We start from the raw sequence: 15,645 nt of genomic DNA on the forward strand, positions 1-15,645 counted from the left end.
CCTAATCTTCGCTTTAGAAATTATGCTGTGTATTTTTAGATTTTATCAACACTTTTGCATTTTTATCTTCTCTTATCTGCTAGCAACTTGTGATTTTATAAAATTTTTTGAAAAATATGTATACATATAGGGAAAATTAGACGGATTGACAAGTATACCAAGTGGATTGCGAACCTGTACTTGTCTTTGAAGACAATGAAATTGGGTCATTTCTCACAAGAGCTAGATGAATTCCCACCACCTCCACTCTTCCCTTGAAATTTTGACATTGAATGGATGAGATTATCAACTTCAACACCTAGCCGCACTCAAGAATTTAATTATTTCTGGATTCGATGGAGTCACAACTTTTCCTAAGTGGTTGGGAAACCTCTCCTCTCTTCAAGATTTGACAATAGATTTTTGTCGAAATCTGGAGCATCTGCCATCTAAGGGAGCCACATATCGTCTCTCCAATTTTCAACATCTTTCTATAACAAACTGTCCACTGTTAAAAGGAGACCGGACTTACATCAGCAAGAGGTTCAAGATCCCATGCCAACCAAAAACAAGTCTATGAACATTAAGAATGTAAGTTCAAGTCTCACCGATGTGCTCCTATAATATTCACAATACATCCTAATGAAAGAAATTTCTTTCATGCAACATTGATATTTTGACTGCAGGATGCACCAGAGAGATGACGAATTCCTATGTTGCAGTCAACTTCAACATCCCCGGTCACCACCTCAACTCATCCCATCGAACCCTTGAGATTGAATGGATCGGAACAAGCAAGCTCTCTTTGTTGCCCGGAAGCGTGTGAAAGAGTAAAATTATTGTACTGAAAAATCACACTAAGTTCAATTCCCAGGAAAGAGAGGTGGATCACGAGGATCGCTTACATACCAGATCTTTCCTAGCCAGAATATCCCTCTATCGTAATTTAATAGCACAATAAATCACTACAATGACACTTGCAAAATATGCAGAACAAAAAATAAAGAACACTAGAATTTTAACGAGGTTCAGCAAATTTTGCCTACGTCCTCGGGCACTACCAAATATATTTCACTCCAAAAATACAAGTGAAAGTTTACAAATAGGGAGAGAGAACAATTGCCTTAAGTAGAGAATGGCAAGTGTGGGATGAAGAAAGTAAGAGATGGTTAGGCCTATTTATAGTTGAGGTTTAAGGATCAACTTGCAATGTCCCTATACAATTAGGGACCAAAATTGCAATTATCCCATGCCAACTTTTAACCCAACTTGCCAACCAATCTTACTTTCTACTTTCGGTGCCTTTCGGTGCCAACTTTCTGCCACTATTCATCTTTGAAAAGTCAAAGATTGTAGGTATCCAATAATCTCCACCTTGAAGATTTGATTAGGATAATCTTATCTTCACACAATTCTTTCTTCCTTTGACAACAATACTTGATAGTGCCTTCTTCAACTGTTAAACTTGCAGGATATTGATCAAGTTCAAACAATGTTCGAACTTGGTTGTTGTTACCACCTTGGTCATCATATCTGCGGGATTATCTGCAGTCTTGATCTTCTGAAGACAAATTTTCCCTTCTTCAATAATTTCCCGCACAAAATGGAATCGTACGTCGATATGTTTTGTACGTGCATGATAGACTTGATTCTTTGCTAAATGAATAGCACTTTGACTATCACAATACACGTTAATATGCTCCTGAACCAACCCCAAGGTTTTAGCCATACCTTGTAACCAAATAGCCTCCTTTACAGCCTCTGTTACAGCCATGTATTCGGCTTCTGTGGTTGACAATGCAACTGTAGACTGTAGTGTAGACTTCCAACTTATTGGTCCTCCAGCAAGTGTAAACACATAACCGGTGGTTGATCTTCGCTTGTCCAAATCACCGGCATAGTCAGAATCAACGTACCCAATAACACCTTTACCAAGTGTATTATCCTGCTTGAACAGTAATCCAACATCCACGGTCTTCTGAATATACCGTAGAATCCATTTCACAGCTTGCCAATGTCCTTTTCCAGGATTATGCATATACCTGCTCACTATACTAACTGCCTGTGAAATGTCGGGTCTTGTACACACCATTGCATACATCAAGCTACCCACTGCATTAGAATACGGAACTTGCAACATGTATTCTCGTTCCGTATTCGTCGAAGGAGATAGTTGTGCAGAAAGCTTGAAATGAGAAGCCAACGGGGTACTTACAGGTTTGGTCTGCTTGTTCATGCCAAACTGCTGTAGTACTTTCTTCAAATACTGCTTCTGAGACAAGCTAACTCTGCCATGAGCTCTATCTCTACATATTTCCATGCCAAGAATCTTCTTAGCTTCACCTAGATCTTTCATCTCAAACTCGAGATTGAGTTGAGTCTTCAATCTCTCAATCTCAACTTTGCTCTTAGATGCTATCAGCATATCATCAACATATAAGAGCAAGTATATGAAAGTTCCTTCTTGTAGCTTCTGAAAATATACGCAATGATCAAATTTACTTCTTCTGTACCTTTGCCCTTTCATGAACTGATCAAATCGCTTGTACCACTGCCTCGGAGATTGTTTCAATCCATAAAGCGACTTTGTCAGTTTGCAAACCCAATTTTCTTTATCAGCAACATTGAATCCATCAGGCTGAGTCATATAGATTTCCTCTTCCAAATCACCGTGTAAAAATGCTGTCTTCACATCAAGCTGAACTAGTTCAAGATCGTATTGCGCAACCAAGGCTAGCAAAATTCGAATAGACGAATGCTTCACAACTGGAGAAAACACTTCATTGTAGTCTATTCCTTCTTTCTGAGCGTAACCCTTTGCTACCAATCTAGCCTTGTATCGAATTTCATTTTTACCAGGAAATCCTTCCTTCTTTGCATATACCCATTTGCATCCAATTGCCTTCTTTCCCTTGGGCAGTCTCACCAACTCCCAAGTCCTATTTTTATGAAGAGACTGCATTTCTTCATTCATAGCTTGCTTCCACTTTACACCATCAGAGTTACTTATTGCTTCTGTGTAAGTGGAAGGAACATCATCATCTGCAATTGGAAGTGCATAGGCCACCATATCATCAAAGCGAGCAGGCTTACGAATCTCTCTTCTTGGCCTCCTATATGCAAATCTTGTTGCTGTAGAAGTTCTTGGGTCGAAACTTCTTCATCATTTGTTCTTTCAATATTAGCTGGATCATCATTAACCTTTTCAAACTCCACCTGCTGCAAAGTACTACTGGTTTTGTCATCCTTTTGTGAATCCTCGTTCTTCATCATGGTTGATTCATCAAAAGTTACATCTCTACTGAAAACAATCTTCCTTGTATCAGGACACCAGAGACGGTATCCTTTTACACCATCAGTTATACCCATGAATAATGCTTTCTTTGCTCTTGGGTCTAACTTAGATTCTTTTACATGATAATATGCAGTGGAACCAAAAACATGTAAAGAATCATAATCAGTAGCAGGTTTACCAGTCCATATCTCCATAGGAGTTTTTCCATTTATTGCAGCTGATGGCAATCGGTTAATTAGATGGCACGCATATGTAACTGCCTCAGCCCAAAATTCCTTGCCCAATCCAGCATTGGACAACATACATCGAACTTTCTCCAGTATAGTCCGATTCATGCGTTCTGCCACCCCATTCTGCTGTGGTGTATCTCGAACAGTGAAGTGTCGCACAATGCCCTCATCTTGACATACTTGTAGAAATGGATCATTTTTGTACTCAGTACCATTATCTGATCGAAGTCGTTTGACCTTTCGACCTGTCTGAGTCTCCACCATCTTCTTCCATTTCAGAAATGCATCCAAAACTTCATTTTTTTCTTTTCATTAGATACACCCATACTTTTCTTGAATAATCATCAAGAAAAGTGACAAAATAGTGCATACCTCCCAAAGAAGCCACTTTGGTAGGTCCCCACACATCACTGTGAACATAGTCCAGAATTCCTTTCGTATTGTGAATTGCTGAACCAAATTTTACCCTCGTCTGCTTGCCCAGAACACAATGTTCACAGAATTCCAATTTGCAAGAATTTGCACCTTTCAACAAGCCTTGCTTCGCCAAAGTCTGCAAAGCTTTTTCACCAGCATGTCCCAATCGCCTATGCCATAACCTGGTAGCCTCTGAATCTGCATCTTTCGCAGAAGCTGTTGATGTTGATCCAATAACTGTACTTCCATTTAAATAGTACAAGTTATTTCTTCTAGTGCCTTTCATCACCGTCAATACCCCAGCTACTACCTTTAGTAATCCATCTCTCAAAGTGATTGTGAGCCCTTTAGATTCTAGGGCCCCTAATGAGATGAGATTTTTCTTCAAGCTAGGTACGTAGCGAACATCTGTCAAGACTTGGATTGAGCCGTCGTGATTCTTCAATTGGACTGTACCCACTCCCATTGTCTTACAAGCACTATCATTGCCCATAAGAACAATTCCACCTTCTAGCTCTTTAAGACTAGAAAACCAGTCCTTATTAGGACACATATGGTAAGTACATCCTGAATCCAAAATCCACTCATCCGTTTGACATGCCATTGCCATGCCAACCAAGCTAAAGTCTGACTCCTCATCATGCTCCGCTACACATGCATTAGAAATAGCCTTGCCCTTTTGTAGCTTAGGACAATTCTTTTTCCAATGCCCTTTCTCACGACAAAAGGCACATTCATCTTTGGCGGGTCTCCCTTTGGACTTACCCCTTCTACCAGGTTTGCTGCTGTGTGAACGACCTCTTACTGTTAAGACTTCTGCAGTTGTATCTCTGTGATCTCTTTTATCTTTCTTTCGAGTCTCAGATCTATACAACGCACTACAGACTGCATCAAATGTGATCGTGTCCTTCCCATGAAGCAATGTGGTGGTAAGATGATCATATTCATCAGGAAGGGAATTCAACAACAATAATGCCTTGTCTTCATCTTCAAATTTCTCATCCAAATTTAGCAAGTCTGCTAAAATTTTATTGAATGAGTTCACATGGTCATTCATCGACATACCGGGTGCATACATGAATCGATAAAGTTTCTTTTTCATATAAAGCCTATTTTCAAGACTTTTCATTAGAAACTTTTCTTCCAATGTATCCCACAGCTTCTTCGCTGATGTCTCCCTCATGACGGAGTACTTTTGCTCTTTGGCCAAACATAGGCGGATTGTTCCACACGCCTGTCTATTGATCTTGGCCCACTCCTTGTCATCCATTTTGTCAGGTTTTTCTTCAAGGGCTATATCCAGCTCTTGCTGACATAAGACATCCAGGATCTCACACTGCCACATACCAAAATTATTGGTACCGTCAAATTTCTCTACTTCAAATTTTGCATTTGTCACAGTAGTCCTTGCTGATGACGATGCTGCTGCCATTTTCTCCTCAATCCCAACTACTGTATATGTGAACAGTACCGTATACGTGAATAGTGCCGTATACATGAATAGTATCATATACGTAAATAGTGCCGTATACGTGAATAGTACCGTAAACGGTCGTATTCCCCAAGTATGAACCTGGCTCTGATACCAATTGTTGCGCGGAAGCGTGTGAAAGAGTAAAATTATTGTACTGAAAAATCACACTAAGTTCAATTCCCAGGAAAGAGAGGTGGATCACGAGGATTGCTTACATACCAGATCTTTCCTAGCCAGAATATCCCTCTATCGTAATTTAATAGCACAATAAATCACTACAATGACACTTGCAAAATATGCAGAACAAAAAATAAAGAACACTAGAATTTTAACGAGGTTCAGCAAATTTTGCCTACGTCCTCGGGCACTACCAAATATATTTCACTCCAAAAATACAAGTGAAAGTTTACAAATAGGGAGAGAGAACAATTGCCTTAAGTAGAGAATGGCAAGTGTGGGATGAAGAAAGTAAGAGATGGTTAGGCCTATTTATAGTTGAGGTTTAAGGATCAACTTGCAATGTCCCTATACAATTAGGGACCAAAATTGCAATTATCCCATGCCAACTTTTAACCCAACTTGCCAACCAATCTTACTTTCTACTTTCGGTGCCTTTCGGTGCCAACTTTCTGCCACTATTCATCTTTGAAAAGTCAAAGATTGTAGGTATCCAATACTCTTCCATGTCAACTTCAACATCTCACTGCACACCGCCATGGAAAGGACCGGAAAAGCTCTCTTCTGCTTCAGTTTTGATAATTTATTTAATCAAACCAGTTGAACCAACAAATTGATGGCTTGAACATCATATTCAAATTGTCTATATAATAGATTATTTTAAATCATTATTAAGCAAATATTTTAAGCAGTCATTAAAAAGAAAAATAATGGAAAAAAAATAAAATTCAAGTAATAAAACTTTAATAAATTATAATTGTCTTACAAATTTTGTAGTGCTTAAATCAAAGATGATTGAGTCTAGGATGGCTTCTACCTATATCTTTAATGAGCTTCCTTTCTATATCCAAATTATTACTTCCATGGGAAATCCACCAACCCCTGTAAATATTATTAAATTATTTGTGAACCCATTCAGCTTGTTGAATCTAAACTTAAAATAACTCGAATATATAAACTCAGGCGTAATGTTGGTGGGAGGTAGGCACTAGAGGTGATCATAGGCCAGACAGCCCGGCTCGGCCCGACGGCCTGTCCAAAATATGGGAGGGTTTGGGTAAAAATATAGGCTTAAAATATGGGTTTGGGCAAAAAATGAGGGCCTCGGGCAAATTTTTTTTGGCTATAATAAATATATATATTTTAAAATAAATTTCTCATTTCCCCTCCCCATTTCCCATTTCCCTAAGCCTGTATATTTTGAAATTTATTTTTTTATTTTAAATTTTTTAATTTTTATATTTCAAAATTTAAATTTAAAATTTAATTATTAGTATTGTTAAATTTGTTGATATGATATTTCATGGGCAAGGGTTCTACTCTAAAATAAAAATAAAAATTCTTTTTTTAACTCTTTATAATTTATAAAATTTTAAAATTATAATGGTAAAATTACACTTTGCCCCTCAAATGATTAAAAAGTTAATTTAATCTTTTAAAAACGGGCCGGGCCGGGCTCGGGCTTAGTATTTTTCCCCGAGCCGAGCTTGGACAAAATTTTAGGCCCATATTTCGGGTCGGGCCTAGGAAACGGGCTAAAATTTTTTCTAGGCCCGACCCGACCCGGCCCGACACATGATCACCTCTAGTAGGCACCTAATCTCCTAAAATGAAAATTTTCACTTTTAGACCTTTAGAATTGATAAGATTTTAAGTTAGTACATGATAAAATTACACTTTGACCTCTCGTGATAAAAAAAATTAAGTGCCAAATTAGGAAAAAGAGTCAAATTTGGGTACTAAATTAGACCCAAAAAATATAAGTACCACTTTAAGAAAAAAGTGTCAAGTTTGATACTAAATTGGACAAAAAAAAATCAAATTAAGAAAAATGTTTTCGGTAAAATGAAACTGACTCCTTATTTTAAGTGAATTCCCCAACTATTTAACCTTTATAATTTGATAAAATTTGATTTTGTAATATAAGAGATTAACATAATCTCAATATCCTTTGATCTCATACACCAATGTAACTCGATCTATACCTCGAACTATAAATAGAGAGCCTCTCACACCCATGACTATTCTATTCTTTTGAGTAAAGGTTGAGCGACCAATTTTTATATTTAACTCTAAATTTTTGTATCTCTAGCAGCTTCCTATCGCCCGCCGTCGCCGGTCTGTAGTTTTCGTATCTTATGGCGATGTATGTCGAAGACAGGATCAGTAATTTTCCGGATCATATTCGTTGTCATATTTTGTCATTCCTTCCCATTCATGAATCAGTTCGAACCTCTATTCTTTCAACCAAGTGGAGAAACCTCTTTGCTTCAATTTCTACGGTTGACTTTGATACTTATTTACTGCGTGGTTTGACTGAAAGAAACATAATTGACAGCTTCAAGAACTTTGTTGATAGGTTGCTGAAATTCCCCGATCAACTAAGTTTAGATTGCTTTAGGCTACGTGCTGATGGAATAGCTTCATGGAATGATGGATATCATGATTTTGATGTATCTGGATGGATATGTGGTGCAGTGTGCCGTGGTGTTAAGGAAATTGATTTGTACTTAGATAATTTTTGTCATACTTTACCAGCTCTTTTATTCACTTGCCACTCACTGCGGACACTGACATTGGTTGCAAAAGATTCTAAGATTTTTAAGGTCCCATCCGAGGTTTGTTTAAGGAATCTGAAGACTTTGTGCATTACAAACTCGGTACTTGTCGGTGATTCTCTTAATAGGTTAATTTCCAATTGTCATGTCTTAGAAGATTTGACTTTTGATGAATGTTCTGTTGTGAATGCAAGGGACATCAATATCCAAATTCCATCACTTAAGAGCTTGTTTTTAGATTTTTTTTTCTCGATCGGAGATTCCAATTATGTGGTGGTGATTAATGCTCCAAATCTTGTTTATTTTCGATATGATTCTGTAATAGTTAAGGGTTATAATCTGAGTAACATGAAATCCCTAGAAAAAGCCGAGATTTGCATCTGGTTTGGTTCCAGTAATTATGAAACAAGTGCAATTCATCTCTTCCAAGGAATTTGCAATGTACGGTCTCTAAGGTTAACCATTCATGAAGTGGTTAGTAAACTTAGTATTCATGTGTTCTTTTTTCCTTTTAACATTATATAATATAACAGCTCCAAGTTTTTGTGTTTTTGTGTGTGCAGATTCCCCTAACAAGTCGATTTCCTATACTTCACAATCTTATTGAATTCGAATTTCTTGGGAAAGAAATTTGGCTTGTGGAGTTTCTACATTGTGCGCCTAATCTAAAGACACTTACCGTCCTACTTCAGGTATGAAGTCTTTGTCTAAGTACGATAAACTTACTCGATATCACCTAAATTCATGGCCCAAACCAAATAACTTTTCTTCTTTTTGTCATGAGTTTAGGATGTTGCGGGAACTAGATGGAATATAGACGCTCCTTCTTGTTTGTCATTTCACCTTAAGAAGATTGAAATTTCAGAGTATGCCACAAATATGATTGAAATAGTTCGTTATTTATTAGATAATTCAATGGTTCTAGAAAAGCTCATAATAAAGGTGAATGCCATGAATGCGACACGTGCAAGTAAAGCTCGCAACCAATTATTGCCGTTACTAAAGAGTTCAAAGAAAGGTCTAATTGTGATTTTGTAGTACTAAATTATTAGATTCTTGTGAAATACAAATTTGGTTTTGAGTTAAAATGTTTTAATTTAACAGGGGTTTGGATTTTTATTTTTATTTTTTTACATTTTTGTATCTTTCTTATCTTATTTGCTAGCAATTTCATTTAATTATTTAAAAGTTTTCATTGAATTATTCAGTTAAAATAATTTATGTATAATTTTTTATTGTCCTCGCTTATAGAATCAATAGCTTCTGTTTTTTTTTTCTCAATTTTTTCATAGAGTTTGCTAGACTTAAAAAAAAAAATAACATCGCAATGACTTACATAAAATAGTACCAAAAAGCCCCTCTACTGTAATATCTCATCGACAAGAGGATGAAGATCCCTGTCAAGCAAATTGTACTCTAACATGCTCCTATAATATTCACAATACATAATGACAGAAATTTTTTGATAGAAGTATCATGAATTCCTTATACTAAGAGCCAAATTCTTTTACATTTTCATTTTCATTTTCATAAAGTAGGTTGGATAAAATTGAATTTAACATTTTTTTATCGATTAAATAAATTTTATTAGAATCAAACTAGATCGTTCGGTTGAAAATTTAATTGATAACCGTACTGATTCGAAGATAAAGGTTGAATCGATTAGCCTGTGAACTGAAACAAATAACGAAGCTTAGAAAAATCTATGAACTAGTTGAATTGGTTTTTTCTATTCTTTAAATAATTTATTTTTTATTTTATGATTTTTTTAAAACAAATAACCCAATCTTAAACCTCCCGCCAATGCAAGTCCGGTCTGCCTTTAATAGTCGACAGTGTATGATGGTAAGACTGTATATCGTAGAGACGACACACAGCTCCTTTGCGTGGCAGATGCTCCAGATTTAATGAATCGCTAACTATTGAAGAGAGGAGAAATTGTTATCTCTAATGTTTGCAACCTTGCGAATTCAGGTAATGCTTCCTCATATCTCTTATCTTACTGTGAACATGTGTCTGCAAATGGTAAGAGTTGGCTGATGGATATAGGTAATCTGCATATGTAATGTAAGTTCTTGAAATGTGATCATCACAGAAGTTAAAAACTTAGGTCCTTTACACTATGGCTTTTCTAGTCTAATATGAGAAATGGATTGTCCTATATCATGTTAATTATGCATCTTAGATCGCAAAAGCTAGCTGCTGGGAACCATTGTTTTTAAAACTGGACGGGCTAGTTGGACCGGAATTTTGATATGGAATACGAGGTTGAATCGTCTGACTTTCGAAACAGTACGAACCAATTGAACCAATCGATGGAGTAAAAATCTTAAAACCCTTATTGGGAACTTATCCTAGGCCAAAGTTGGGTTCAATCAAGTTTTTGCAATAACCTAAATTCATGAGAGAAGAAAAAGAGAAATGTTATCATAATTGTGAACTTAAACAAAACTTCATACTAAATGTAGGATACGTGTCTTTAAATTAGATACACCCATCGGGGATGTTGGGGGTTACATACTTCATATACTAGATCAATTAAGAAAAGACATGAAGGAATAGTACAGGTATTAACTTTGACATTTACTTTGTATATGTATTACATTGCACACTGGGTAAAAGTTAAGGGATTAATTTTGATATTAACCTTAAATCTTATATACAGCTACTAAAATAGTTCTCTTTTGACATTATAATTGTGATATTAACCCTAAAGCCTATAATTGTCTTACAAAATTTGTAGTGCTTAGATCAAAGATGATTGAGTCTAGGTTGGCTTCTACCCATCTCTTTAATGAGCTTCTTTTCTATATCCAAATTATTACTTCCATGGGAAATCCACCGGGCCCTTTGTGAACCTATTGAGCTAGTTGAATCTAAATTTAATTTAATTAGAAATCAAGATAACTTGAATAAGTAAATTCAGGGGCAGTGTTGGTGGGAGGTAGACACCTGATCTCCTAAAATGAAAATTTTCACTTTTGGACCTTTAGAATTGATACGATTTTAAATTAGTACATGATAAAATTACACTTTGACCCCTCGTGATAAAAAAAAGATTAAGTGCCAAATTAAGAAAAAGAGTAAAGTTTGGGTACTAAATTAGACCCAAAAAATATAAGTACCAATTTAAGAAAAAAGTGTCAAGTTTGGATACTAAATTGGACAATAAAAAAAATATCAAATTAAGAAAAATGTGAAGTTTAGATACCAAATATTATATTATTTTCGGAACCCATTATTCATTAGAAATTCAGTCCTTATTTTAAGTGAATTCCCCAACTATTTAACCCATGTAATTTGATAAGATTTGATTTTGTAATATAAGAGATTAACATAATCTCAATATCCTTTGATCTCATCCACCAATGTAACTCGATCTATACCTCGAACGATAAATAGACCTCCCTCACCCATTTTATTCCATGACTATTCTATTCTTTTGAGTAAAGGTTAAGCGACCAATTTTGACAATTAATCCTAAATTTTTGTATCTCTAGCAGCTTCCTATCGCCCGCCGTCGCACCGGTCTGTAGTTTTCTTATCTTATGGCGATGTATGTCGAAGACAGGATCAGTAATTTTCCGGATCATATTCGTTGTCATATTTTGTCATTCCTTCCCATTCAAGAAGCAGTTCGAGCCTCTATTATTTCAACCAAGTGGAGAAACCTCTTTGCTTCAATTTCTACGGTTGACTTTGATACTTATTTACTGTGTGGTTTGACTGACAGAAACGTTGACAGCTTCAAGAACTTTGTTGATAGGTTGCTGAAATTCCCCGATCAACTAAGTTTAGATTGCTTTAGGATACGTGGTGATGAAATTGCTTCATGGAATGATGGGGATCATGATTTTGATGTATCTGGTTGGATATGTGGTGCAGTGTGCCGTGGTGTTAAGGAAATTGATTTGTACTTAGATAATTTTTGTCATACTTTACCAGCTCTGTTATTCACTTGCCACTCACTGCGGACACTGACATTGGTTGCAAAAGATTCTAAGATTTTTGAGGTCCCATCCGAGGTTTGTTTAAGGAATCTGAAGACTTTGTGCATTACAAACTCGGTACTTATCGGTGATTCTCTTAATAGGTTAATTTCCAATTGTCATGTCTTAGAAGATTTGACTTTTGATGAATGTTCAGTTGCGTATGCAAGGGAGATCATTATCCAAATTCCATCACTTAAGAGCTTGTATTTAGATTTTTTTTTCCCAATCGGAGCTTTAAATTATGTGGTGGTGATTAATGCTCCAAATCTTGTTTATTTTCGATATGATTCCGTAGTAGTTAAAGGTTATAGTCTGAGTAACATGAAATCCCTAGAAAAAGCCGAGATTTGCATCTGGTTTGGTTCCAGTAATTATGAAACAAGTGCAATTCATCTCTTTCAAGGAATTTGCAATGTACGGTCTCTAAGGCTAACCATTCATGAAGTGGTTAGTAAACTTAGTATTCATGTGTTCTTTTTTCCTTTTAACAATATATAATATAACGACTCCAAGTTTTTGTGTTTTTGTGTGTGCAGATTCCCCTAACAAGTCGATTTCCTATACTTCACAATCTTATTGAATTCGAATTTCTTGGGAAAGAAATTTGGCTTGTGGAGTTTCTACATTGTGCGCCTAATCTAAAGACACTTACCGTCCTACTTCAGGTATGAAGTCTTTGTCTAAGTACGATAAACTTACTCGATATCACCTAAATTCATGGCCCAAACCAAATAACTTTTCTTCTTTTTGTCATGAGTTTAGGATGTTGCGGGAACTTGATGGAATATAGACGCTCCTTCTTGTTTGTCATTTCACCTCAAGAAGATTGAAATTTCAGACTATACCACAGATATGATTGAAATAGTTCATTATTTATTAGATAATTCAATGGTTCTAGAAAAGCTCATAATAAGGGTGAATGCCATGAATGCGACACGTGCAAGTAAAGCTCGCAACCAATTATTGCCGTTACTAAAGAGTTCAAAGAAAGATCTAATTGTGATTTTGTAGTACTAAATTATCAGATTCTTGTGAAATACAAATTCGGTTTTGAGTTAAAATATTTTAATTTAATAGGGGTTTGGATTTTTATTTATTTTTTTACATTTTTGTATCTTTCTTCTCTTATTTGCTAGCAATTTCATTTAATTATTTAATAATTTTTATTTAATTATTCAGTTAAAATATTTTATGTATGATTTTTTATTGTCCTCGCTTATAGAGTTGACGGCTCTTTTTTTTTCTCAATTTTTTCATTGAGTTTGCTAGACTTAAAAAAAAAATGAAGATCCCTGTCAAGCAAATTGTACTCTAGTATGCTCCTATAATATTCACAATACATAATGACAGAAATTTTTTGGTAGAAGTACCATGAAAGTCCCTCTACTAAGAGTTAAATTCTTTAACATTTTCATTTTCATAAAGTAGGTGGAATAAAATTGAATTTAACATTTTTGTTTTTTCATCGATTAAATAAATGTTATTAGACTTAAACTAGATCGTTCGGTTGAAAATTTAATTGATTGCGGTACTAGTTTGAAGATAAAGGTTGAACCGATTAGCTCGTGAACTGAAACAAATAACGAAGCTTAGAAAAATCTATGAACTGGTTCAATTGGTTTTTTCTATTCTTTAAATAATTTATTTTTTATTTTATGATTTTTTTTAAAACAAATAACCCAATCTTAAACCTCCCGCCAATGCAAGTCCGGTCTGCCTTTAATAGTCGACAGTGTATGATGGTAAGACAGTATATCGTAGAGACGACACACAGCTCCTTTGAAAGGCAGATGGTCCAGATTTAATGAATCGCTAACTATTGAAGAGAGGAGAATTCAGGTAATGCTTCCTCATATCTCTTATCTTACTATGAACATGTCTGCAAATGGTAAGAGTTGGCTGATGGATATAGGTAATCTGCATATGTAATGTAAGTTCTTGAAATGCGATCATCACAGAAGTTAAAAACTTAGGTCCTTTACACTATGGCTTTTCTAGTCTAATATGAGAAATGGATTGTCCAATATCATGTTAATTATGCATCTAATTAGATCGCAAAGGCTAGCTGCTGGGAACCATTGTTTTTAAAACTGGACCAGCTAGTTGGACCGGGATATTGATATGGAATACGTGGTTGAATCGTCTGACATTCGAAACGATATGAACCAATTGAACCAATGAATGGAGTAAAAATCTTAAAAATCTTATTGGGAACTTATCCTAGGCCAAAGTTGGGTTCAATCAAGTTTTTGCAATAACCTAAATTCATGAGAGAAGAAAAAGAGAAATGTTATCGTAATTGTGAATATTGAAAATAATCAATTGCAATAAATACGAGTACTTCAACAAAACTTCATACTAAATTTAGGATAAGTGTCTTTAAATTTGATACACCCATCGGAGATGTTGGGGGTTACATACTTCATAGTAGATCAATTAAGAAAAGACATGAAGGAATAGTACAGGTATTAACTTTGACATTTACTTTGTATATGTATTACATTGCACATGACTGGGTAAAAGTTAAGGGATTAATTTTGATATTAACCTTAAATCTTATATACAGCTACGAAAATAGTTGTCTCTTTTGACATTATAATTGTCTTACAATTATAATAGATGTTAACCCTAAATCCTACAATTGTCTTACTAGTGCTTAGATCAAAGATGATTGAGTCTAGGTTGGCTTCTACCCATCTCTTTAATGAGCTTCCTTTCTATATCCAAATCATTACTTCTATGGGAAATCCACCAAGCCCTGCAAATATTATTAAATTATTTGTGAACCTACTGAGCAAGTTGAATCTCAATTTAATTTAATTAGAACACAAAATAACTCGAATAAGTAAACTCAGGGGCAGTGTTGGTGGGAGGTAGGCACCTGATCTCCTAAAATGAAAATTTTCACTTTTGGACCTTTAGAATTGATAAGATTTTAAGTTAGTACATGATAAAATTACACTTTGACCCATTGTGATAAAAAGAAAAGATTAGGTACCAAATTAGGAAAAAGAGTCAAGTTCGGGTACTAAATTAGATCCCAAAAAATATAAGTACCAATTTAAGAAAAAAGAGGCAAGTTTGGATACTAAATTGGACAAAAAAAAATAGATATCAAATTAAGAAAAAATGTGAAGTTTAGATACCAAATATTATATTAAACCATTATTGTAAGAACCAATTATTAACTGGGAATTGACTGCTTATTATTTTAAGTTAATTTCCCAACTATTTTTAAATTTTTATTAAATTTATAATTTATTTAATATATGTAATTTGATAAGATTTGATTTTGTAATATAAGAGATTAACATAATCTCAATATGCTTTGATCTCATCACCAATGTAACTCAATCTATACAAGGGAGTATAAATAGAGAGCCTCCCTCACCCATTGTTTTCCATTACTATTCTATTTTTTGAGTAAAAGTTAAGCGACCAATTTTTATATTTAACCCTAAATTTTTGTATCTCTAGCAGCTTCCTATCGCCCGCCGTCGCACCGGTGTAGTTTTCTTATCTT

General features: G+C 35.1%; 2 protein-coding genes across 2 annotated transcripts; both read left to right on the forward strand.

Moving 5' to 3' along the window:
• The first annotated feature begins 7,628 nt into the window (after window positions 1–7,628).
• LOC107960656 (F-box/LRR-repeat protein At4g14096) lies at window positions 7,629–9,297 on the forward strand. Its single transcript, XM_016896966.2, has 3 exons — window positions 7,629–8,604; window positions 8,694–8,822; window positions 8,920–9,297. The coding sequence occupies exons 1-3, from the start codon at window positions 7,711–7,713 to the stop codon at window positions 9,166–9,168; spliced, it is 1,272 nt and encodes a 423-aa protein (XP_016752455.2). The 5' UTR covers window positions 7,629–7,710; the 3' UTR covers window positions 9,169–9,297.
• Window positions 9,298–11,577: 2,280 nt separating this feature from the next.
• Window positions 11,578–13,236, forward strand: LOC121214401 (putative F-box/LRR-repeat protein At3g49150). The gene is made up of 3 exons (XM_041087939.1): window positions 11,578–12,569; window positions 12,659–12,787; window positions 12,885–13,236. Exons 1-3 carry the CDS (start codon window positions 11,679–11,681, stop codon window positions 12,900–12,902), a joined length of 1,038 nt encoding a protein of 345 aa, XP_040943873.1. The 5' UTR covers window positions 11,578–11,678; the 3' UTR covers window positions 12,903–13,236.
• The last annotated feature ends 2,409 nt before the right edge of the window (window positions 13,237–15,645 follow it).

The sequence above is a fragment of the Gossypium hirsutum genome, chromosome D02 (genome assembly GCF_007990345.1).
Source record: "Gossypium hirsutum isolate 1008001.06 chromosome D02, Gossypium_hirsutum_v2.1, whole genome shotgun sequence".
NCBI classification, from domain to species: domain Eukaryota; kingdom Viridiplantae; phylum Streptophyta; class Magnoliopsida; order Malvales; family Malvaceae; genus Gossypium; species Gossypium hirsutum.

Coding starts and splice junctions, on each gene's coding strand:
- LOC107960656 (XM_016896966.2), top strand. CDS start 7,711: ATGGCGATGTATGTCGAAGACAGGATCAGTAATTTTCCGGATCATATT. Junction 8,605..8,693: donor GGTTAACCATTCATGAAGTG/GTTAGTAAACTT, acceptor TTGTGTGTGCAG/ATTCCCCTAACAAGTCGATT. Junction 8,823..8,919: donor CACTTACCGTCCTACTTCAG/GTATGAAGTCTT, acceptor TCATGAGTTTAG/GATGTTGCGGGAACTAGATG.
- LOC121214401 (XM_041087939.1), top strand. CDS start 11,679: ATGGCGATGTATGTCGAAGACAGGATCAGTAATTTTCCGGATCATATT. Junction 12,570..12,658: donor GGCTAACCATTCATGAAGTG/GTTAGTAAACTT, acceptor TTGTGTGTGCAG/ATTCCCCTAACAAGTCGATT.